Genomic DNA, 27,964 nt, shown 5'->3' with positions numbered 1-27,964 from the left:
ACAGTGACCCATCTCTGCTGTCAGTGTCCCCGCCCCCTCTCCGCTGTCAGTGTTCCCTCCCCTCCCCCTCTCCGCTGATACAGTGACCCATCTCTGCTGTCAGTGTCCCCGCCCCCTCTCCGCTGTCAGTGTTCCCTCCCCCTCTCCGCTGATACAGTGACCCCTCTCTGCTGTCAGTGTCCCCGCCCCCTCTCCGCTGTCAGTGTTCCCTCCCCTCCCCCTCTCCGCTGATACAGTGACCCCTCTCTGCTGTCAGTGTCCCCGCCCCCTCTCCGCTGTCAGTGTTCCCTCCCCGCCCCCTCTCGGCTGTCACAGTGTCCCCTCCCCGCCCCCTCTCGGCTGTCACAGTGTCCCCTCCCCGCCCCCTCTCGGCTGTCACAGTGTCCCAGCCCCCTCTCTGCTGTCAGTGTCCCCGCCCCCTCTCTGCTGTCACAGTGTCCCCGCCCCCTCTCTGCTGTCAGTGTCCCCGCCCCCTCTCTGCTGTCAGTGTCCCCGCCCCCTCTCTGCTGTCACAGTGTCCCCGCCCCCTCTCTGCTGTCAGTGTCCCCGCCCCCTCTCTGCTGTCACAGTGTCCCCGCCCCCTCTCTGCTGTCAGTGTCCCCGCCCCCTCTGCTGTCACAGTGTCCCCGCCCCCTCTCTGCTGTCAGTGTCCCCGCTGTCACAGTGTCCCCGCCCCCTCTCTGCTGTCAGTGTCCCTGCCGTCACAGTGTCCCTGCCCCCTCTCCGCTGTCATTGTCCTCGCCTCTCTGAGCCGTCAGTGTCCCGTTCCCTCAGGTCCTTCGCACGTCTCTGAGCGCCCTGTGCATGAGGAGGGGGGGAGTGAGCAGGAGGAAGAGGATGCGGCTGAGAATGAAGAGCTGGATCAGGTCCCCCCATCATTGGACTCTTCCCAGCCCCCTCACACACAAGGGCGACAGCCCCCCCACACCAACCTCATGGGGGTCTTACAGAAGGACGTAAACCTGAGGTAAGTTGAGTGCATGCGCAGGGTGGGTTGTTTGTGTCTAGTTGCAGGCGTGCTTGTGTAAAGGTGTGTTGTTGTGTCTCTGCAGTAAGGTGTAGGCACGTTTCTTGTGTTGCTGTGTAATGTTGTGTTGTTGTGTCTGAAGTTTGGTGCAAGCGAGCGTATTGTGTAGTTGTGTAATGGTGCGGTGTTGTGTTGCAGTAAGCTGCAGGTGCGCGTGTTGTGTAGTTGTGTAACGGTGCGGTGTTGTGTTGCAGTAAGCTGAGGCGCGCGTGTTGTGTAGTTGTGTAACGGTGCGGTGTTGTGTTGCAGTAAGCTGAGGCGCGCGTGTTGTGTAACGGTGCGGTGTTGTGTTGCAGTAAGCTGCAGGCGCGCGTGTTGTGTAGTTGTGTAACGGTGCGGTGTTGTGTTGCAGTAAGCTGCAGGCGCGCGTGTTGTGTAGTTGTGTAACGGTGCGGTGTTGTGTTGCAGTAAGCTGAGGCGCGCGTGTTGTGTAGTTGTGTAACGGTGCGGTGTTGTGTTGCAGTAAGCTGAGGTGCGCGTGTTGTGTAGTTGTGTAACGGTGCGGTGTTGTGTTGCAGTAAGCTGCAGGCGCGCCTGGCTTTCTCGTGCTACCTGCAGCGTGTGCAGAGGCGGCTGCACAGTGACACAGTGGAGACGTTGGCACCGAAGGAGGACGAGCAGATGGTGAGCGACCCCAAAAACACCACAGACCCCCCGCTCAGTGTCTGTGACAGACTCCCCCCCCCTCCCCCCGCTCAGTGTCTGTGACAGACCCGCCCTCCCCTCGCCCCCCCCAAACCCCTCTCCAAACACACTCCTCCCCACCCACTACATGCACTGCTCCCCCCATATACCTCTGGTACATGCACTGCTCCCCCCATATTCCTCTGCTGCACGCACTACTCCCCCCATAGACCTCTGCTGCACGCACTACTCCCCCCATATACCTCTGCTGCACGCACTGCTCCCCCCATATACCTCTGCTGCACGCACTGGTCCCCCCATATACCTCTGCTGCACGCACTGCTCCCCCCATATACCTCTGCTGCAAGCACTGCCCCCCCCCCCATATACCTCTGCTGCAAGCACTGCCCCCCCCCCATATACCTCTGCTGCACGCACTGCTCCCCCCATATACCTCTGCTGCAAGCACTGCTCCCCCCATATACCTCTGCTGCACGCACTGCTCCCAGCCATATACCTCTGCTGCACGCACTGCTCCCCAAACATATGCACTGCTCCCACTTCCATGCTCCATACTGTATGGAGTATGCTCCCCCCTCCATACTGTAGTTTGTAATGTAGTTCCTGCAGCAATCCCTCTTCTTTCTTTCTCTTCCTCCCCCCCTTCTTTCTCTTCCTCCTCCCCCCCCTTTCTCCTCTCCTCCCCTCCCTCCCCCCTCTTTCTCCCCTCCCTCCCCCCTCTTTCTCCCCTCCCTCCCCCCTCTTTCTCCCCTCCCTCCCCCCTCTTTCTCCCCTCCCTCCCCCCTCTTTCTCCCCTCCCTCCCCCCTCTTTCTCCCCTCTCTTTCTCCTCCCCTCCCTCCCCCTCTTTCTCCTCTCCTCCCTCCCCCTCTTTCTCCTCTCCTCCCCTCCCTCCCCCCTCTTTCTCCTCTCCTCCCCTCCCTCCCCCCTCTTTCTCCTCTCCTCCCCTCCCTCCCCCATCTCCCCCTATCTCCCAGGAGTTGGTGATGAGGTTCCTGCAGCGCGCAGCGTGTAACCTGCAGCAGTCTGTGTGCGTCTCGCTCCCCGGACAGTCTGTACCATTCCTGCAGAGACGCCATCTGCTGGCAAAACAGCTGGGAGAATTTATCCACTCCTACAATCAGGTGACTGCTCTCCTAGTACTCCGTATAACCCTCCTAGTACTCCTTATACCCCTCCTAGTACTCCGTATACCCCTCCTATTACTCCATATACCCCTCCCAGCTCTCCTCATATTACTCCATATACCCCTCCTATTACTCCATATAACCCTCCCAGCTCTCCTCCTATTACTCCATATACCCCTCCTATTACTCCATATACCCCTCCCAGCTCTCCTCCTATTACTCCATATAACCCCTCCTATTACTCCATATACCCCTCCCAGCTCTCCTCATATTACTCCATATACCCCTCCCAGCTCTCCTCCTATTACTCCATATACCCCTCCCAGCTCTCATCCTATTACTCCATATACCCCTCCCAGCTCTCCTCCTATTACTCCATATACCCCTCCTATTACTCCATATACCCCTCCTATTACTCCGTATACCCCTCCTATTACTCCATATACCCCTCCCAGCTCTCCTATTACTTCATATACCCTCCCAGCTCTCCTCCTATTACTCCATATACCCCTCCCAGCTCTCCTCCTATTACTCCATATACCCCTCCCAGCTCTCCTCCTATTACTCCATATACCCCTCCTATTACTCCATATACCCCTCCTATTACTCCGTATACCCCTCCTATTACTCCATATACCCCTCCCAGCTCTCCTCCTATTACTTCATATACCCTCCCAGCTCTCCTCCTATTACTCCATATACCCCTCCCAGCTCTCCTCCTATTACTCCATATACCCCTCCTATTACTCCATATACCCCTCCCAGCTCTATTCCTATTACTCCATATAGCCTCTCCTATTACTCCATATACCCCTCCCAGCTCTCCTCCTATTACTCCATATACCCCTCCTATTACTTCATATACCCCTCCTATTACTCCTTATACCCTCCAGCTCTCCTCCTATTACTCCATATACCCCTCCCAGCTCTCCTCCTATTACTCCATATACCCCTCCCAGCTCTCATCCTATTACTCCATATACCCCTCCCAGCTCTCCTCCTATTACTCCATATACCCCTCCTATTACTCCATATACCCCTCCTATTACTCCGTATACCCCTCCTATTACTCCATATACCCCTCCCAGCTCTCCTATTACTTCATATACCCTCCCAGCTCTCCTCCTATTACTCCATATACCCCTCCCAGCTCTCCTCCTATTACTCCATATACCCCTCCCAGCTCTCCTCCTATTACTCCATATACCCCTCCTATTACTCCATATACCCCTCCTATTACTCCGTATACCCCTCCTATTACTCCATATACCCCTCCCAGCTCTCCTCCTATTACTTCATATACCCTCCCAGCTCTCCTCCTATTACTCCATATACCCCTCCCAGCTCTCCTCCTATTACTCCATATACCCCTCCTATTACTCCATATACCCCTCCCAGCTCTATTCCTATTACTCCATATAGCCTCTCCTATTACTCCATATACCCCTCCCAGCTCTCCTCCTATTACTCCATATACCCCTCCTATTACTTCATATACCCCTCCTATTACTCCTTATACCCTCCAGCTCTCCTCCTATTACTCCATATACCCCTCCCAGCTCTCCTCCTATTACTCCATATACCCCTCCCAGCTCTCCTCCTATTACTCCATATACCCCTCCCAGCTCTCATCCTATTACTCCATATACCCCTCCCAGCTCTCCTCCTATTACTCCATATACCCCTCCTATTACTTCATATACCCCTCCTATTACTCCATATACCCTCCCAGCTCTCCTCCTATTACTCCATATACCCCTCCCAGCTCTCCTCCTATTACTCCATATACCCCTCCTATTACTTCATATACCCCTCCTATTACTCCATATACCCTCCCAGCTCTCCTCCTATTACTCCATATACCCCTCCCAGCTCTCCTCCTATTACTCCATATACCCCTCCTATTACTTCATATACCCCTCCTATTACGCCATATACCCCTCCCAGCTCTCCTCCTATTACTCCATATACCCCTCCTATTACTTCATATAGCCCCTCCTATTACTCCATATACCCTCCCAGCTCTCCTCACATTACTCCATATACCCCTCCCAGCTCTCCTCCTATTACTCCATATACCCCTCCTATTACTCCATATACCCCTCCTATTACTCCATATACCCCTCCTATTACTCCATATACCCCTCCTATTACTCCATATACCCCTCCTATTACTCCGTATACCCCTCCTATTACTCCATATACCCCTCCCAGCTCTCCTCCTATTACTTCATATACCCTCCCAGCTCTCCTCCTATTACTCCATATACCCCTCCCAGCTCTCCTCCTATTACTCCATATACCCCTCCTATTACTCCATATACCCCTCCCAGCTCTCCTCCTATTACTCCATATAGCCTCTCCTATTACTCCATATACCCCTCCAAGCTCTCCTCCTATTACTCCATATACCCCTCCCAGCTCTCCTCCTATTACTCCATATACCCCTCCCAGCTCTCCTCCTATTACTCCATATACCCCTCCCAGCTCTCATCCTATTACTCCATATACCCCTCCCAGCTCTCCTCCTATTACTCCATATACCCCTCCTATTACTTCATATACCCCTCCTATTACTCCATATACCCTCCCAGCTCTCCTCCTATTACTCCATATACTCCTCCCAGCTCTCCTCCTATTACTCCATATACCCCTCCTATTACTTCATATACCCCTCCTATTACGCCATATACCCCTCCCAGCTCTCCTCCTATTACTCCATATACCCCTCCTATTACTTCATATAGCCCCTCCTATTACTCCATATACCCTCCCAGCTCTCCTCCTATTACTCCATATACCCTCCCAGCTCTCCTCACATTACTCCATATACCCCTCCCAGCTCTCCTCCTATTACTCCATATACCCCTCCTATTACTCCATATACCCCTCCCAGCTCTCCTCCTATTACTCCATATACCCCTCCTATTACTTCATATAGCCCCTCCTATTACTCCATATACCCCTCCTATTACTTCATATAGCCTCTCCTATTACTCCATATACCTCTCCTATTACTTCATATAGCCCCTCCTATTACTCCATATACACTCCCAGCTCTCCTATTACTCCATATACCCCTCCCAGCTCTCCTCCTATTACTCCATATACCCCTCCTATTACTTCATATAGCCCCTCCTATTACTCCATATACCCTCCCAGGTCTCCTCGCATTACTCCATATAACTGCTCCCTATAGCTCCTCCTATAGGCCAATATTGCTGCTCCCTATAACTGCTCCTCCTATTACTCTTCTTTCCTCTCACTGTCTCTCTCCTCGCTCACTCTGTGGTTCCGTCCCTGCAGGAGACGGAGCATATGTTACAGACGCGAGAGGTGTCATCAGACAACGGAGCACACGGGGTTAATCCTCACGATTTCCAGGCCTTTGTAGCTGGAGCCAGGTAACCCCAGGAGCCAGTGAAATTAGGCCCCGCCCCCGAGGGGACCCCAGGAGATTATGGCCCCGCCCCCGAGGGGACCCCAGGAGATTATGGCCCCGCCCCCGAGGGGACCCCAGGAGATTAGGGCCCCGCCTCCGAGAGGACCTCAGGAGATTTGGGCCCGCCCCCGAGGGGACCCAAGGAGATTAGGGCCCCGCCCCCGAGGGGACCTCAGGCCGTTTAGGGCCCTGCCCCCGAGGGGACCTCAGGCCGTTTAGGGCCCCGCCCCCGAGGGGACCTCAGGTCGTTTAGGGCCCCGCCCCCGAGGGGACCTCAGGCCGTTTAGGGCCCGCCCCCGAGGGGACTTCAGGCCGATTAGAGCCCGCCCCTGAGGGGACCCAGGGAATTTAGGGCCCCGATGGGACCCAGGGCGTTTAGGGCCCCGCCCCCGAGTGGAGCTAGTGAGTTTAGGGCCACGCCTCCGAGGGGAGCCCGGGAAATTAGGGCCCGCCCCCGAGGGGACCCAGGGAGATAAGGGCCTTATCTGAGGCCATTCTCTGTCTCTATCTGACTCAGTGAGTGTGAGTTGGAGGAAGTCCTCACCCTCTACACTCGCAAGAATAAATGTGCCAGTGTCTTTCTGGGGACCCCCAACAGTCGAACCAGCAAAGCAGTAAGAGAGGGCCTCGGAGCCGGGAGCCAGGGCCCCGGAGGTGAGGGGGGCCAGCACCCCACCCATGTTCTGTCTCCCTCCCCCAATCGTTTCTATACCTCTCCTCCCCATCCTCCTCCTTCTTGTGCAGCCTTCATCCTTCTCTTACTCTTGGTATCTCCCCACTGCCCTGATCCTCATTCCCTCCCCCCCCATCCTGCTCATTGTTGTCCCTCCCCTCCCTGCTCCGCCTTGTATCTTCCTCCCCCCCCCCTTCCGCCCTGCTCCTCCTTGCGTCTCCGACCCCTGCCACCCCATTCTACTCCTCCTTGTCTCCCTCCCGCTCGTCCTTGCGTCTCCCCCCCCCTTCCGTCCTGCTCCTCCTTGTGTCTCCCACCCCTGCCCTCCCATTCTACTCTTCCTTGTCTCCCTCACCCCTACTCCTCCTTGTCTCCCTGCCCCCATGCTCCTCCTTGTGTCTCCCACCCCTGCCCTCCCATTCTACTCTTCCTTGTCTCCCTCCCCCTGCTCCTCCTTGTCTCCCCATGTGCCAACCCCTCTACTCTTCCTGTCAATGTCTCCCCCTCCTCTCCTGCTCTTCCCACCCTGCTTCCCTCCTCCCCCCTCCTTGCTTTGCCCGCATTTTGCTCGGAGTCTCTCCCCCTCCTTCCAGTGATCCCATACCTCGCTCTTACAGGTCCCCATGATTGTGTGACACATGAGAGGAGCAGCACAGTTCTTAGCACCAGCGCTCACCTGCAGTCAGCAGGGCGTCCACAGGGTGAGTGCTCCGCCCGTCACACCCTATCTCTGTGCTGTCTCTTACCCTCTGACCACCCTCTCCTCCCCTCTCCCCTTCCCCTCTTCCCTCTCTCCCCCCATAACCTCTATGCCCTCTCCCCCTCCCTGTCCCATTCTCACCTCTCCCTCCCTCTCTCTCCCCCTATTTCAGGTCTCCCCAGCTCTGTGGTCAGTGTAGTATCTGAACCGTGCGCCCCAGGAGCTGACACTTCACTGCAGCTTCCCCACGATCTCAGCTCGCCCAGTCCTGGCGAGAGCCGGGCGTACATCTCCTCTTACGTGGGGCAGACTATTATCCCGGGAGGGTGGTCTCAAACTGCCCTGCGCGATGCGACGCCCCGGTCCCAACCCAGCAGCCTCAGCCCCGGGGTCATCTCCTCCTTCCAGAGCGCGACTCAGATCTACAGCCAGAGGCTGAACAGGCCGAGCTCGACCCGGGCAGGTAACTACCCCAAACTATCCCAAATACCCCTACACCTGAGAATACGCTCCTCCTACAGCCAGAGGCTGAACAGGCCGAGCTCGACCCGGGCAGGTAACTACCCCAAACTTACCCAAATACCCCTACACCTGAGAATACGCCCCTCCTACAGCCAGAGCCCGACCCGGGCAGGTAACTACCCCAAGCTAACCCAAATACCCCTACACCTGAGAATACGCCCCTCCTACAGCCAGAGGCTGAACAGGCCGAGCCCGACCCGGGCAGATAACTACCCCAAGCTAACCCAAATACCCCTACACCTGAGAATACGCCCCTCCTACAGCCAGAGGCTGAACAGGCCGAGCCCGACCCGGGCAGGTAACTACCCCAAACTATCCCAAATACCCCTACACCTGAGAATACGCCCTCCTACAGCCAGAGGCTGAACAGGCCGAGCCCGACCCGGGCAGGTAACTACCCCAAACTATCCCAAATACCCCTACACCTGAGAATACGCCCTCCTACAGCCAGAGGCTGAACAGGCCGAGCCCGACCCGGGCAGGTAACTACCCCAAACTATCCCAAATACCCCTACACCTGAGAATACGCCCTCCTACAGCCAGAGGCTGAACAGGCCGAGCCCGACCCGGGCAGGTAACTACCCCAAACTATCCCAAATACCCCTACACCTGAGAATACGCTCCTCCTACAGCCAGAGGCTGAACAGGCCGAGCCCGACCCAGGCAGGTAACTACCCCAAACTAACCCAAATACCCCTACACCTGAGAATACGCTCTCCTACAGCCAGAGGCTGAACAGGCCGAGCTGACCCGGGCAGGTAACTACCCCAAGCTAACCCAAATACCCCTACACCTGAGAATACGCCCCTCCTACAGCCAGAGGCTGAACAGGCCGAGCCCGACCCGGGCAGGTAACTACCCCAAACTTACCCAAATACCCCTACACCTGAGAGTACGCCCTCCTACAGCCAGAGGCTGAACAGGCCGAGCTCGACCCGGCAGGTAACTACCCCAAACTAACCCAAATACCCCTACACCTGAGAATACGCCCTCCTACAGCCAGAGGCTGAACAGGCCGAGCTCGACCCGGGCAGGTAACTACCCCAAACTAACCCATATACCCCTACACCTGAGAATACGCCCTCCTACAGCCAGAGGCTGAACAGGCCGAGCTCGACCCGGGCAGGTAACTACCCCAAACTATCCCAAATACCCCTACACCTGAGAATACGCCCCTCCTACAGCCAGAGGCTGAACAGGCCGAGCCCGACCCGGGCAGGTAACTACCCCAAGCTAACCCAAATACCCCTACACCTGAGAATACGCCCCTCCTACAGCCAGAGGCTGAACAGGCCGAGCCCGACCCGGCAGGTAGCTACCCCAAACTTACCCAAATACCCCTACACCTGAGAATACGCCCCTCCTAAAGCCAGAGGCTGAACAGGCCGAGCCCGACCCGGGCAGGTAACTACCCCAAGCTAACCCAAATACCCCTACACCTGAGAATACGCCCTCCTACAGCCAGAGGCTGAACAGGCCGAGCTCAACCCGGGCAGGTAACTACCCCAAACTAACCCAAATACCCCTACACCTGAGAATACGCCCTCCTACAGCCAGAGGCTGAACAGGCCGAGCTCGACCCGGGCAGGTAACTACCCCAAACTATCCCAAATACCCCTACACCTGAGAATACGCCCTCCTACAGCCAGAGGCTGAACAGGCCGAGCCCGACCCGGGCAGGTAACTACCCCAAACTTACCCAAATACCCCTACACCTAGAGAATACGCTCCTCCTACAGCCAGAGGCTGAACAGGCCGAGCCCGACCCGGGCAGGTAACTACCCCAAGCTAACCCAAATACCCCTACACCTGAGAATACGCCCTCCTACAGCCAGAGGCTGAACAGGCCGAGCCCGACCCGGGCAGGTAACTACCCCAAGCTAACCCAAATACCCCTACACCTGAGAATACGCCCTCCTACAGCCAGAGGCTGAACAGGCCGAGCCCGACCCAGGCAGGTAACTACCCCAAACTTACCCAAATACCCCTACACCTGAGAATACGCCCTCCTACAGCCAGAGGCTGAACAGGCCGAGCCCGACCCAGGCAGGTAACTACCCCAAACTATCCCAAATACCCCTACACCTGAGAATACGCCCTCCTACAGCCAGAGGCTGAACAGGCCGAGCTCGACCCGGGCAGGTAACTACCCCAAACTAACCCAAATACCCCTACACCTGAGAATACGCCCTCCTACAGCCAGAGGCTGAACAGGCCGAGCCCGACCCGGGCAGGTAACTACCCCAAGCTAACCCAAATACCCCTACACCTGAGAATACGCCCCTCCTACAGCCAGAGGCTGAACAGGCCGAGCTCGACCCGGGCAGGTAACTACCCCAAACTTACCCAAATACCCCTACACCTGAGAGTACGCCCTCCTACAGCCAGAGGCTGAACAGGCCGAGCCCGACCCGGGCAGGTAACTACCCCAAACTTACCCAAATACCCCTACACCTGAGAATACGCCCCTCCTACAGCCAGAGGCTGAACAGGCCGAGCTCGACCCGGGCAGGTAACTACCCCAAACTTACCCAAATACCCCTACACCTGAGAATACGCCCTCCTACAGCCAGAGGCTGAACAGGCCGAGCCCGACCCGGGCAGGTAACTACCCCAAACTAACCCAAATACCCCTACACCTGAGAATACGCCCCTCCTACAGCCAGAGGCTGAACAGGCCGAGGCCGACCCGGGCAGGTAACTACCCCAAACTTACCCAAATACCCCTACACCTGAGAATACGCCCTCCTACAGCCAGAGGCTGAACAGGCCGTGCTCGACCCGGGAAGGTAACTACCCCAAACTATCCCAAATACCCCTACACCTGAGAATACGCCCCTCCTACAGCCAGAGGCTGAACAGGCCGAGCCCGACCCGGGCAGGTAACTACCCCAAACTAACCCAAATACCCCTACACCTGAGAATACGCCCTCCTACAGCCAGAGGCTGAACAGGCCGAGCTCGACCCGGGCAGGTAACTACCCCAAACTAACCCAAATACCCCTACACCTGAGAATACGCCCTCCTACAGCCAGAGGCTGAACAGGCCGAGCTCGACCCGGGCAGGTAACTACCCCAAACTATCCCAAATACCCCTACACCTGAGAATACGCCCCTCCTACAGCCAGAGGCTGAACAGGCCGAGCCCGACCCGGGCAGGTAACTACCCCAAGCTAACCCAAATACCCCTACACCTGAGAATATGCCCCTCCTACAGCCAGAGGCTGAACAGGCCGAGCCCGACCCGGCAGGTAGCTACCCCAAACTTACCCAAATACCCCTACACCTGAGAATACGCCCCTCCTAAAGCCAGAGGCTGAACAGGCCGAGCCCGACCCGGGCAGGTAACTACCCCAAACTATCCCAAATACCCCTACACCTAGAGAATACGCCCCTCCTACAGCCAGAGGCTGAACAGGCCGAGCCCGACCCGGGCAGGTAACTACCCCAAGCTAACCCAAATACCCCTACACCTGAGAATACGCCCTCCTACAGCCAGAGGCTGAACAGGCCGAGCTCAACCCGGGCAGGTAACTACCCCAAACTAACCCAAATACCCCTACACCTGAGAATACGCCCTCCTACAGCCAGAGGCTGAACAGGCCGAGCTCGACCCGGGCAGGTAACTACCCCAAACTATCCCAAATACCCCTACACCTGAGAATACGCCCTCCTACAGCCAGAGGCTGAACAGGCCGAGCCCGACCCGGGCAGGTAACTACCCCAAACTTACCCAAATACCCCTACACCTAGAGAATACGCTCCTCCTACAGCCAGAGGCTGAACAGGCCGAGCCCGACCCGGGCAGGTAACTACCCCAAGCTAACCCAAATACCCCTACACCTGAGAATACGCCCTCCTACAGCCAGAGGCTGAACAGGCCAAGCCCGACCCGGGCAGGTAACTACCCCAAGCTAACCCAAAACCCCCCTACACCTGAGAATACGCCCTCCTACAGCCAGAGGCTGAACAGGCCGAGCCCGACCCAGGCAGGTAACTACCCCAAACTATCCCAAATACCCCTACACCTGAGAATACGCCCTCCTACAGCCAGAGGCTGAACAGGCCGAGCTTGACCCGGGCAGGTAACTACCCCAAACTAACCCAAATACCCCTACACCTGAGAATACGCCCTCCTACAGCCAGAGGCTGAACAGGCCGAGCCCGACCCGGGCAGGTAACTACCCCAAGCTAACCCAAATACCCCTACACCTGAGAATACGCCCCTCCTACAGCCAGAGGCTGAACAGGCCGAGCTCGACCCGGGCAGGTAACTACCCCAAACTTACCCAAATACCCCTACACCTGAGAGTACGCCCTCCTACAGCCAGAGGCTGAACAGGCCGAGCTCGACCCGGGCAGGTAACTACCCCAAACTTACCCAAATACCCCTACACCTGAGAGTACGCCCTCCTACAGCCAGAGGCTGAACAGGCCGAGCTCGACCCGGCAGGTAACTACCCCAAACTAACCCAAATACCCCTACACCTGAGAATACGCCCTCCTACAGCCAGAGGCTGAACAGGCCGAGCTCGACCCGGGCAGGTAACTACCCCAAACTAACCCATATACCCCTACACCTGAGAATACGCCCTCCTACAGCCAGAGGCTGAACAGGCCGAGCTCGACCCGGGCAGGTAACTACCCCAAACTATCCCAAATACCCCTACACCTGAGAATACGCCCCTCCTACAGCCAGAGGCTGAACAGGCCGAGCCCGACCCGGGCAGGTAACTACCCCAAGCTAACCCAAATACCCCTACACCTGAGAATACGCCCCTCCTACAGCCAGAGGCTGAACAGGCCGAGCCCGACCCGGCAGGTAGCTACCCCAAACTTACCCAAATACCCCTACACCTGAGAATACGCCCCTCCTAAAGCCAGAGGCTGAACAGGCCGAGCCCGACCCGGGCAGGTAACTACCCCAAGCTAACCCAAATACCCCTACACCTGAGAATACGCCCTCCTACAGCCAGAGGCTGAACAGGCCGAGCTCAACCCGGGCAGGTAACTACCCCAAACTAACCCAAATACCCCTACACCTGAGAATACGCCCTCCTACAGCCAGAGGCTGAACAGGCCGAGCTCGACCCGGGCAGGTAACTACCCCAAACTATCCCAAATACCCCTACACCTGAGAATACGCCCTCCTACAGCCAGAGGCTGAACAGGCCGAGCCCGACCCGGGCAGGTAACTACCCCAAACTTACCCAAATACCCCTACACCTAGAGAATACGCTCCTCCTACAGCCAGAGGCTGAACAGGCCGAGCCCGACCCGGGCAGGTAACTACCCCAAGCTAACCCAAATACCCCTACACCTGAGAATACGCCCTCCTACAGCCAGAGGCTGAACAGGCCGAGCCCGACCCGGGCAGGTAACTACCCCAAGCTAACCCAAATACCCCTACACCTGAGAATACGCCCTCCTACAGCCAGAGGCTGAACAGGCCGAGCCCGACCCAGGCAGGTAACTACCCCAAACTTACCCAAATACCCCTACACCTGAGAATACGCCCTCCTACAGCCAGAGGCTGAACAGGCCGAGCCCGACCCAGGCAGGTAACTACCCCAAACTATCCCAAATACCCCTACACCTGAGAATACGCCCTCCTACAGCCAGAGGCTGAACAGGCCGAGCTCGACCCGGGCAGGTAACTACCCCAAACTAACCCAAATACCCCTACACCTGAGAATACGCCCTCCTACAGCCAGAGGCTGAACAGGCCGAGCCCGACCCGGGCAGGTAACTACCCCAAGCTAACCCAAATACCCCTACACCTGAGAATACGCCCCTCCTACAGCCAGAGGCTGAACAGGCCGAGCTCGACCCGGGCAGGTAACTACCCCAAACTTACCCAAATACCCCTACACCTGAGAGTACGCCCTCCTACAGCCAGAGGCTGAACAGGCCGAGCCCGACCCGGGCAGGTAACTACCCCAAACTTACCCAAATACCCCTACACCTGAGAATACGCCCCTCCTACAGCCAGAGGCTGAACAGGCCGAGCTCGACCCGGGCAGGTAACTACCCCAAACTTACCCAAATACCCCTACACCTGAGAATACGCCCTCCTACAGCCAGAGGCTGAACAGGCCGAGCCCGACCCGGGCAGGTAACTACCCCAAACTAACCCAAATACCCCTACACCTGAGAATACGCCCCTCCTACAGCCAGAGGCTGAACAGGCCGAGGCCGACCCGGGCAGGTAACTACCCCAAACTTACCCAAATACCCCTACACCTGAGAATACGCCCTCCTACAGCCAGAGGCTGAACAGGCCGTGCTCGACCCGGGAAGGTAACTACCCCAAACTATCCCAAATACCCCTACACCTGAGAATACGCCCCTCCTACAGCCAGAGGCTGAACAGGCCGAGCCCGACCCGGGCAGGTAACTACCCCAAACTAACCCAAATACCCCTACACCTGAGAATACGCCCTCCTACAGCCAGAGGCTGAACAGGCCGAGCTCGACCCGGGCAGGTAACTACCCCAAACTAACCCAAATACCCCTACACCTGAGAATACGCCCTCCTACAGCCAGAGGCTGAACAGGCCGAGCTCGACCCGGGCAGGTAACTACCCCAAACTATCCCAAATACCCCTACACCTGAGAATACGCCCCTCCTACAGCCAGAGGCTGAACAGGCCGAGCCCGACCCGGGCAGGTAACTACCCCAAGCTAACCCAAATACCCCTACACCTGAGAATATGCCCCTCCTACAGCCAGAGGCTGAACAGGCCGAGCCCGACCCGGCAGGTAGCTACCCCAAACTTACCCAAATACCCCTACACCTGAGAATACGCCCCTCCTAAAGCCAGAGGCTGAACAGGCCGAGCCCGACCCGGGCAGGTAACTACCCCAAACTATCCCAAATACCCCTACACCTAGAGAATACGCCCCTCCTACAGCCAGAGGCTGAACAGGCCGAGCCCGACCCGGGCAGGTAACTACCCCAAGCTAACCCAAATACCCCTACACCTGAGAATACGCCCTCCTACAGCCAGAGGCTGAACAGGCCGAGCTCAACCCGGGCAGGTAACTACCCCAAACTAACCCAAATACCCCTACACCTGAGAATACGCCCTCCTACAGCCAGAGGCTGAACAGGCCGAGCTCGACCCGGGCAGGTAACTACCCCAAACTATCCCAAATACCCCTACACCTGAGAATACGCCCTCCTACAGCCAGAGGCTGAACAGGCCGAGCCCGACCCGGGCAGGTAACTACCCCAAACTTACCCAAATACCCCTACACCTAGAGAATACGCTCCTCCTACAGCCAGAGGCTGAACAGGCCGAGCCCGACCCGGGCAGGTAACTACCCCAAGCTAACCCAAATACCCCTACACCTGAGAATACGCCCTCCTACAGCCAGAGGCTGAACAGGCCAAGCCCGACCCGGGCAGGTAACTACCCCAAGCTAACCCAAAACCCCCCTACACCTGAGAATACGCCCTCCTACAGCCAGAGGCTGAACAGGCCGAGCCCGACCCAGGCAGGTAACTACCCCAAACTATCCCAAATACCCCTACACCTGAGAATACGCCCTCCTACAGCCAGAGGCTGAACAGGCCGAGCTTGACCCGGGCAGGTAACTACCCCAAACTAACCCAAATACCCCTACACCTGAGAATACGCCCTCCTACAGCCAGAGGCTGAACAGGCCGAGCCCGACCCGGGCAGGTAACTACCCCAAGCTAACCCAAATACCCCTACACCTGAGAATACGCCCCTCCTACAGCCAGAGGCTGAACAGGCCGAGCTCGACCCGGGCAGGTAACTACCCCAAACTTACCCAAATACCCCTACACCTGAGAGTACGCCCTCCTACAGCCAGAGGCTGAACAGGCCGAGCTCGACCCGGGCAGGTAACTACCCCAAACTTACCCAAATACCCCTACACCTGAGAGTACGCCCTCCTACAGCCAGAGGCTGAACAGGCCGAGCTCGACCCGGGCAGGTAACTACCCCAAGCTAACCCAAATACCCCTACACCTGAGAATACGCCCTCCTACAGCCAGAGGCTGAACAGGCCGAGCTCGACCCGGGCAGGTAACTACCCCAAACTTACCCAAATACCCCTACACCTGAGAATACGCCCTCCTACAGCCAGAGGCTGAACAGGCCGAGCCCGACCCGGGCAGGTAACTACCCCAAACTAACCCAAATACCCCTACACCTGAGAATACGCCCCTCCTACAGCCAGAGGCTGAACAGGCCGAGGCCGACCTGGGCAGGTAACTACCCCAAACTTACCCAAATACCCCTACACCTGAGAATACGCCCTCCTACAGCCAGAGGCTGAACAGGCCGTGCTCGACTCGGGAAGGTAACTACCCCAAACTATCCCAAATACCCCTACACCTGAGAATACGCCCCTCCTACAGCCAGAGGCTGAACAGGCCGAGCCCGACCCGGGCAGGTAACTACCCCAAACTTACCCAAATACCCCTACACCTGAGAATACGCCCTCCTACAGCCAGAGGCTGAACAGGCCGAGCCCGACCCGGGCAGGTAACTACCCCAAACTTACCCAAATACCCCTACACCTGAGAATACGCCCCTCCTACAGCCAGAGGCTGAACAGGCCGAGCTCGACCCGGGCAGGTAACTACCCCAAACTAACCCAAATACCCCTACACCTGAGAATACGCCCTCCTACAGCCAGAGGCTGAACAGGCCGAGCTCGACCCGGGCAGGTAACTACCCCAAACTTACCCAAATACCCCTACACCTGAGAATACGCCCTCCTACAGCCAGAGGCTGAACAGGCCGAGCTCGACCCGGGCAGGTAACTACCCCAAACTTACCCAAATACCCCTACACCTGAGAATACGCCCTCCTACAGCCAGAGGCTGAACAGGCCGAGCCCGACCCGGGCAGGTAACTACCCCAAACTAACCCAAATACCCCTACACCTAGAGAATACGCCCCTCCTACAGCCAGAGGCTGAACAGGCCGAGCCCGACCCAGGCAGGTAACTACCCCAAACTAACCCAAATACCCCTACACCTGAGAATACGCCCTCCTACAGCCAGAGGCTGAACAGGCCGAGCCCGACCCGGGCAGGTAACTACCCCAAACTAATCCAAATACCCCTACACCTGAGAATACGCCCTCCTACAGCCAGAGGCTAAACAGGCCGAGCCCGACCCGGGCAGGTAACTACCCCAAACTTACCCAAATACCCCTACACCTGAGAATACGCCCCTCCTACAGCCAGAGGCTGAACAGGCCGAGCTCGACCCGGGCAGGTAACTACCCCAAACTTACCCAAATACCCCTACACCTGAGAATACGCCCTCCTACAGCCAGAGGCTGAACAGGCCGAGCTCGACCCGGGCAGGTAAGTACCCCAAACTTACCCAAATACCCCTACACCTGAGAATACGCCCTCCTACAGCCAGAGGCTGAACAGGCCGAGCCCGACCCGGGCAGGTAACTACCCCAAACTAACCCAAATACCCCTACACCTAGAGAATATGCCCCTCCTACAGCCAGAGGCTGAACAGGCCGAGCCCGACCCAGGCAGGTAACTACCCCAAACTAACCCAAATACCCCTACACCTGAGAATACGCTCCTCCTACAGCCAGAGGCTGAACAGGCCGAGCCCGACCCGGGCAGGTAACTACCCCAAACTAACCCAAATACCCCTACACCTGAGAATACGCCCTCCTACAGCCAGAGGCTGAACAGGCCGAGCTCGACCCGGGCAGGTAACTACCCCAAACTATCCCAAATACCCCTACACCTGAGAATACGCCCCTCCTACAGCCAGAGACTCGCCGACTCGCACACTGCAGAGGGGAACGAAGGCCGATGGAACCTGTCCCCCCCGCTGCAGGGCGATTAGTAACGATTGATTTCTGTCCCGCGCTCTGCCCGGCGCGTGTCCCTGCGGTCTCCCCGGTGCAGCTGGCTCTCAGCAGAACTCTCTGCGATCGCGCAGTGGCTCCGCGGGGGGAGGGAGGGAGCCGGAGGATCTGTATAATCGGAGCGCAGTTACGTCGGCTCTGCAGCGACTGGCAGAGAAACAGGCGAGACGGCAGCAATCCTCCTCCTCCAGCCAGCTGAGACTGCTCACACAGCAGGTACCTGTGTCCCTCTATCTCTCACTCTATCCCAGCGCACTCTCTCTTACCTTCTCTCACCCTCTCCCTGTTCCAATCTCTCTGTCACTTTTCTCACTATCTTTTTGCGCTCTCTCTCTCTCTCTCTCTCTCTGACACTCACACACACACACTCTCTGATACATACACAAACTCTTTCTCTCTCTCTCTCTCTCTCTCTCTCTCTCTCTCTCTCTCTCTCTCTCTCTCTCTCATACCCACACACACACTCTCTTTCTGATACACACACACACTCTCTCTGACTCTCTTTCTGGCTCACATTCTCTCTGTCTCACACTCTCGCGCTCTCTCTTTGACACACACACACACACACACACACTCTCCCCGACTCTCTCTCTCTTTCAGGCTCACGCTCTCTGTCTGACACACTCGCTCTCTGTCTGACACACTCGCTCTCTGTCTGACACACTCGCTCTCTCTGTCTCACACACTCGCGCTCTCTGTCTCACACACTCGCGCTCTCTGTCTCACACACTCGCGCTCTCTGTCTCACACACTCGCGCTCTCTGTCTCACACACTCGCGCTCTCTGTCTCACACACTCGCGCTCTCTGTCTCACACACTCGCGCTCTCTGTCTCACACACTCGCGCTCTCTGTCTCACACACTCGCGCTCTCTGTCTCACACACTCGCGCTCTCTGTCTCACACACTCGCGCTCTCTGTCTCACACACTCGCGCTCTCTGTCTCACACACTCGCGCTCTCTGTCTCACACACTCGCGCTCTCCTGCTGTCTCTTGCAGCTGACTCGCATGAATATGGTGAGTGGAGCTCTCAGCAGGACTGGGCTTCACACGGGCACGGACCCTCAGGCGCTGGTCACCACCATGGGTGCACCCGTCAGAACTATTCACTCGGACACTGAGGTGCTGGAGACAGAGCGCCCGGAGCCCGGAGCCAGGTAACAAAGCACAAGGGTCAGGGGTATGAATGAAAGAAGGGTACACAGAGAGCTATAATATCACACGCAGCGTGTACACACAGAGCACTGTAATATCACACGCAGCGTGTACACTGAGCACTATAATATCACACGCAGCGTGTACACTGAGCACTATAATATCACACGCAGCGTGTACACTGAGCACTATAATATCACACGCAGCGTGTACACTGAGCACTGTAATATCACACGCAGCGTGTACACTGAGCACTATAATATCACACGCAGCGTGTACACTGAGCACTATAATATCACACACAGCGTGTACACACAGAGCACTATAATATCACACGCAGCGTGTACACTGAGCACTATAATATCACACGCAGCGTGTACACTGAGCACTATAATATCACACGCAGCGTGTACACACAGAGCACTATAATATCACACGCAGCGTGTACACTGAGCACTATAATATCACACGCAGCGTGTACACTGAGCACTATAATATCACACACAGCGTGTACACACAGAGCACTATAATATCACACGCAGCGTGTACACTGAGCACTATAATATCACACGCAGCGTGTACATAGAGAAATGTAATATCACACGCAGCGTGTACACTGAGCACTATAATATCACACGCAGCGTGTACACAGAGCACTGTAATATCACACGCAGCGTGTACACTGAGCACTATAATATCACACGCAGCGTGTACACTGAGCACTATAATATCACACGCAGCGTGTACACTGAGCACTATAATATCACACGCAGCGTGTACACTGAGCACTATAATATCACACGCAGCGTGTACACACAGAGCACTATAATATCACACGCAGCGTGTACACTGAGCACTATAATATCACACGCAGCGTGTACACTGAGCACTATAATATCACACGCAGCGTGTACACTGAGCACTATAATATCACACGCAGCGTGTACACTGAGCACTATAATATCACACGCAGCGTGTACACACAGAGCACTATAATATCACACGCAGCGTGTACACACAGAGCACTATAATATCACACACAGTGTGTACACACAGAGCACTATAATATCACACGCAGCGTGTACACTGAGCACTATAATATCACACGCAGCGTGTACACTGAGCACTATAATATCACACGCAGCGTGTACACTGAGCACTATAATATCACACGCAGCGTGTACACTGAGCACTATAATATCACACGCAGCGTGTACACTGAGCACTATAATATCACACGCAGCGTGTACACACAGAGCACTATAATATCACACGCAGCGTGTACACTGAGCACTATAATATCACACGCAGCGTGTACACTGAGCACTATAATATCACACACAGCGTGTACACACAGAGCACTATAATATCACACGCAGCGTGTACACTGAGCACTATAATATCACACGCAGCGTGTACATAGAGAAATGTAATATCACACGCAGCGTGTACACTGAGCACTATAATATCACACGCAGCGTGTACACAGAGCACTGTAATATCACACGCAGCGTGTACACTGAGCACTATAATATCACACGCAGCGTGTACACTGAGCACTATAATATCACACGCAGCGTGTACACTGAGCACTATAATATCACACGCAGCGTGTACACTGAGCACTATAATATCACACGCAGCGTGTACACTGAGCACTATAATATCACACGCAGTGTGTACACACTGAGCACTGTAATATCACACACAGCGTGTACACACAGAGCACTATAATATCACACGCAGCGTGTACACACTGAGCACTATATCACACGCAGCGTGTCCACTGAGCACTATAATATCACACGCAGCGTGTACACTGAGCACTATAATATCACACGCAGCGTGTACACACAGAGCACTGTAATATCACACACAGCGTGTACACACTGAGCACTGTAATATCACACACAGCGTGTACACTGAGCACTGTAATATCACACGCAGTGTGTACACTGAGCACTGTAATATCACACACAGCGTGTACACACTGAGCACTATATCACACGCAGCGTGTACACTGAGCACTATAATATCACACGCAGCATGTACACTGAGCACTATAATATCACACGCAGCGTGTACACAGAGCACTATAATATCACACGCAGCGTGTACACACTGAGCACTGTAATATCACACGCAGCATGTACACTGAGCACTATAATATCACACGCAGCGTGTACACTGAGCGCTATAATATCACACGCAGCGTGTACACTGAGCACTGAAATATCACACGCAGTGTGTACACTGAGCACTATAATATCACACACAGTGTGTACACTGAGCACTGTAATATCACACGCAGCGTGTACACACAGAGCACTATAATATCACACGCAGTGTGTACACTGAGCACTATAATATCACACACAGTGTGTACACTGAGCACTGTAATATCACACACAGTGTGTACACTGAGCACTGTAATATCACACACAGTGTGTACACTGAGCACTGTAATATCACACGCAGCGTGTACACACAGAGCACTATAATATCACACACAGCGTGTACACTGAGCACTGTAATATCACACGCAGTGTGTACACTGAGCACTGTAATATCACACACAGCGTGTACACACTGAGCACTATATCACACGCAGCGTGTACACTGAGCACTATAATATCACACGCAGCATGTACACTGAGCACTATAATATCACACGCAGCGTGTACACAGAGCACTATAATATCACACGCAGCGTGTACACACTGAGCACTGTAATATCACACGCAGCATGTACACTGAGCACTATAATATCACACGCAGCGTGTACACTGAGCGCTATAATATCACACGCAGCGTGTACACTGAGCACTGAAATATCACACACAGTGTGTACACTGAGCACTGTAATATCACACGCAGCGTGTACACACAGAGCACTATAATATCACACGCAGTGTGTACACTGAGCACTATAATATCACACACAGTGTGTACACTGAGCACTGTAATATCACACACAGTGTGTACACTGAGCACTGTAATATCACACACAGTGTGTACACTGAGCACTGTAATATCACACACAGTGTGTACACTGAGCACTGTAATATCACACGCAGCGTGTACACACAGAGCACTATAATATCACACGCAGTGTGTACACAGAGTACTGTAATATCACACACAGGGTGTACACACTGAGCACTATAATATCACACGCAGCGTACTATAATATCACACGCAGCGTGTACACTGAGCACTATAATATCACACACAGCGTGTACACTGAGCACTATAATATCACACGCAGTGTGTACACTGAGCACTGTAATATCACACGCAGCGTGTACACTGAGCACTGTAATATCACACGCAGCGTGTACACTGAGCACTATAATATCACACGCAGCGTGTACACTGAGCACTATAATATCACACGCAGTGTGTACACTGAGCACTGTAATATCACACGCAGTGTGTACACTGAGCACTGTAATATCACACGCAGCATGTACACAGAGCACTATAATATCACACGCAGCGTGTACACTGAGCACTGAAATATCACACACAGTGTGTACACTGAGCACTGTAATATCACACGCAGCGTGTACACACAGAGCACTATAATATCACACGCAGTGTGTACACTGAGCACTATAATATCACACACAGTGTGTACACTGAGCACTGTAATATCACACACAGTGTGTACACTGAGCACTGTAATATCACACGCAGCGTGTACACACAGAGCACTATAATATCACACGCAGTGTGTACACAGAGCACTGTAATATCACACACAGCGTGTACACACAAAGCACTATAATATCACACGCAGCGTACTATAATATCACACACAGCGTGTACACTGAGCACTGTAATATCACACACAGTGTGTACACTGAGCACTGTAATATTACACGCAGCGTGTACACACAGAGCACTATAATATCACACGCAGTGTGTACACAGAGCACTGTAATATCACACACAGGGTGTACACACTGAGCACTATAATATCACACGCAGCGTACTATAATATCACACGCAGCGTGTACACTGAGCACTATAATATCACACACAGCGTGTACACTGAGCACTATAATATCACACGCAGTGTGTACACTGAGCACTATAATATCACACGCAGTGTGTACACTGAGCACTGTAATATCACACGCAGTGTGTACACTGAGCACTGTAATATCACACGCAGCGTGTACACTGAGCACTGTAATATCACACACAGCGTGTACACTGAGCACTATAATATCACACGCAGTGTGTACACTGAGCACTGTAATATCACACGCAGCGTGTACACTGAGCACTGTAATATCACACGCAGCATGTACACAGAGCACTATAATATCACACGCAGCGTGTACACTGAGCACTATAATATCACACGCAGCGTGTACACTGAGCACTATAATATCACACGCAGCGTGTACACACTGAGCACTGTAATATCACACGCAGCGTGTACACTGAGCACTGAAATATCACACACAGTGTGTACACTGAGCACTGTAATATCACACGCAGCGTGTACACACAGAGCACTATAATATCACACGCAGTGTGTACACTGAGCACTATAATATCACACACAGTGTGTACATTGAGCACTGTAATATCACACACAGTGTGTACACTGAGCACTGTAATATCACACACAGTGTGTACACTGAGCACTGTAATATCACACGCAGCGTGTACACACAGAGCACTATAATATCACACGCAGTGTGTACACAGAGCACTGTAATATCACACACAGCGTGTACACACAAAGCACTATAATATCACACGCAGCGTACTATAATATCACACACAGCGTGTACACTGAGCACTGTAATATCACACACAGTGTGTACACTGAGCACGGTAATATCACACGCAGCGTGTACACACAGAGCACTATAATATCACACGCAGTGTGTACACAGAGCACTGTAATATCACACACAGGGTGTACACACTGAGCACTATAATATCACACGCAGCGTACTATAATATCACACGCAGCGTGTACACTGAGCACTATAATATCACACACAGCGTGTACACTGAGCACTATAATATCACACGCAGTGTGTACACTGAGCACTATAATATCACACGCAGTGTGTACACTGAGCACTGTAATATCACACGCAGTGTGTACACTGAGCACTGTAATATCACACGCAGCGTGTACACTGAGCACTGTAATATCACACACAGCGTGTACACTGAGCACTATAATATCACACGCAGTGTGTACACTGAGCACTGTAATATCACACGCAGCGTGTACACTGAGCACTGTAATATCACACGCAGCATGTACACAGAGCACTATAATATCACACGCAGCGTGTACACTGAGCACTATAATATCACACGCAGCGTGTACACTGAGCACTATAATATCACACGCAGCGTGTACACACTGAGCACTGTAATATCACACGCAGCGTGTACACTGAGCACTGAAATATCACACACAGTGTGTACACTGAGCACTGTAATATCACACGCAGCGTGTACACACAGAGCACTATAATATCACACGCAGTGTGTACACTGAGCACTATAATATCACACACAGTGTGTACATTGAGCACTGTAATATCACACACAGTGTGTACACTGAGCACTGTAATATCACACACAGTGTGTACACTGAGCACTGTAATATCACACGCAGCGTGTACACACAGAGCACTATAATATCACACGCAGTGTGTACACAGAGCACTGTAATATCACACACAGCGTGTACACACAAAGCACTATAATATCACACGCAGCGTACTATAATATCACACACAGCGTGTACACTGAGCACTGTAATATCACACACAGTGTGTACACTGAGCACGGTAATATCACACGCAGCGTGTACACACAGAGCACTATAATATCACACGCAGTGTGTACACAGAGCACTGTAATATCACACACAGGGTGTACACACTGAGCACTATAATATCACACGCAGCGTACTATAATATCACACGCAGCGTGTACACTGAGCACTATAATATCACACACAGCGTGTACACTGAGCACTATAATATCACACGCAGTGTGTACACTGAGCACTATAATATCACACGCAGTGTGTACACTGAGCACTGTAATATCACACGCAGTGTGTACACTGAGCACTGTAATATCACACGCAGCGTGTACACTGAGCACTATAATATCACACACAGCGTGTACACTGAGCACTATAATATCACACGCAGTGTGTACACTGAGCACTGTAATATCACACGCAGTGTGTACACTGAGCACTGTAATATCACACGCAGCATGTACACACAGAGCACTATAATATCACACGCAGTGTGTACACTGAGCACTATAATATCACACACAGTGTGTACATTGAGCACTGTAATATCACACACAGTGTGTACACTGAGCACTGTAATATCACACACAGTGTGTACACTGAGCACTGTAATATCACACACAGCGTGTACACACAGAGCACTATAATATCACACGCAGTGTGTACACAGAGCACTGTAATATCACACACAGCGTGTACACACAAAGCACTATAATATCACACGCAGCGTACTATAATATCACACACAGCGTGTACACTGAACACTGTAATATCACACACAGTGTGTACACTGAGCACTGTAATATCACACGCAGCGTGTACACACAGAGCACTATAATATCACACGCAGTGTGTACACAGAGCACTGTAATATCACACACAGGGTGTACACACTGAGCACTATAATATCACACGCAGCGTACTATAATATCACACGCAGCGTGTACACTGAGCACTATAATATCACACACAGCGTGTACACTGAGCACTATAATATCACACGCAGTGTGTACACTGAGCACTATAATATCACACGCAGTGTGTACACTGAGCACTGTAATATCACACGCAGCGTGTACACTGAGCACTGTAATATCACACGCAGCGTGTACACTGAGCACTATAATATCACACACAGCGTGTACACTGAGCACTATAATATCACACGCAGCGTGTACACTGAGCACTGTAATATCACACGCAGCGTGTACACTGAGCACTGTAATATCACACGCAGCATGTACACAGAGCACTATAATATCACACGCAGCGTGTACACACTGAGCACTATAATATCACACGCAGTGTGTACACTGAGCACTATAATATCACACGCAGCGTGTACACTGAGCACTATAATATCACACGCAGCGTGTACACTGAGCACTATAATATCACACGCAGCATGTACACAGAGCACTATAATATCACACACAGCGTGTACACACAGAGCACTATAATATCACACGCAGCGTGTACACACTGAGCACTGTAATATCACACACAGCGTGTACACTGAGCACTATAATATCACACGCAGCGTGTCCACAGAGCACTATAATATCACATGCAGCGTGTACACTGAGCACTATAATATCACACGCAGCGTGTACACTGAGCACTATAATATCACACGCAGCGTGTACACTGAGCACTATAATATCACACGCAGCGTGTACACACTGAGCACTGTAATATCACACACAGCGTGTACACACTGAGCACTGTAATATCACACACAGCGTGTACACTGAGCACTATAATATCACACGCAGCGTGTACACTGAGCACTATAATATCACACGCAGCGTGTACACTGAGCACTATAATATCACACGCAGTGTGTACACTGAGCACTATAATATCACACGCATCGTGTACACACAGAGCACTGTAATATCACACGCAGCGTGTACACACAGAGCACTATAATATCACACGCAGCGTGTACACACAGAGCACTATAATATCACAAGCAGCGTGTACACACAGAGCACTATAATATCACACGCAGCATGTACACTGAGCACTATAATATGACACGCAGCGTGTACACACAGAGCACTATAATATCACACGCAGCGTGTACACACAGAGCACTATAATATCACACGCAGCGTGTACACTGAGCACTATAATATCACACGCAGCGTGTACACTGAGCACTATAATATCACACGCAGCATGTACACTGAGCACTATAATATCACACAGTGTGTACACTGAGCACTGTAATATCACACGCAGCGTGTACACTGAGCACTGTAATATCACACACAGTGTGTACACACTGAGCACTATAATATCACACGCAGCGTGTACACTGAGCACTGTAATATCACACACAGTGTGTACACACAGAGCACTATAATATCACACACAGCGTGTACACACAGAGCACTATAATATCACACGCAGCGTGTACACTGAGCACTATAATATCACACACAGCGTGTACACAGAGCACTATAATATCATACACAGCGTGTACACTGAGCACTATAATATCACACGCAGCGTGTACACTGAGCACTATAATATCACACAGCGTGTAAACTGAGCACTGTAATGTCACACATAGTGTGTACACACAGAGCACTATAATATCACACACAGTGTCTACACTGAGCACTATAATATCACATACAGCGTGTACACACAGAACACTATAATATCACACACAGCGTGTACACTGAGCACTATAATATCACACAGTGTGTACACACAGAGCACTGTAATATCACACAAAGCGTGTACACACTGAGCACTATATCACACGCAGCGTGTACACAGAGCACTATAATATCACACACAGCGTGTACACTGAGCACTATAATATCACACGCAGCGTGTACACTGAGCACTATAATATCACACAGTGTCTACACTGAGCACTATAATATCACACAGTGTGTACACACAGAGCACTGTAATATCACACAAAGCGTGTACACACTGAGCACTATAATATCACACACAG

The 27,964-nt window shown here is 53.2% G+C and overlaps 1 protein-coding gene across 1 annotated transcript in view; it reads left to right on the top strand.

The window, feature by feature from the left end:
• Window positions 1-27,964, top strand: part of TTLL5 (tubulin tyrosine ligase like 5) — a 39,959-nt gene that overhangs the window by 5,585 nt on the left and 6,410 nt on the right. Inside the window, 9 exon segments of the mRNA XM_075581082.1 lie at window positions 775-967; window positions 1,546-1,651; window positions 2,648-2,794; window positions 6,104-6,201; window positions 6,757-6,893; window positions 7,530-7,613; window positions 7,785-8,075; window positions 18,056-18,231; window positions 19,014-19,171. Coding sequence (XP_075437197.1) covers window positions 775-967; window positions 1,546-1,651; window positions 2,648-2,794; window positions 6,104-6,201; window positions 6,757-6,893; window positions 7,530-7,613; window positions 7,785-8,075; window positions 18,056-18,231; window positions 19,014-19,171 — 1,390 coding nt within the window.

This window comes from Ascaphus truei, unplaced genomic scaffold, assembly GCF_040206685.1.
Source record: "Ascaphus truei isolate aAscTru1 unplaced genomic scaffold, aAscTru1.hap1 HAP1_SCAFFOLD_1035, whole genome shotgun sequence".
Classification (NCBI taxonomy): domain Eukaryota; kingdom Metazoa; phylum Chordata; class Amphibia; order Anura; family Ascaphidae; genus Ascaphus; species Ascaphus truei.
The sequence above is the reverse complement of the archived record's forward strand: the minus strand, read 5'-3'. Positions and strand labels throughout refer to the sequence as shown.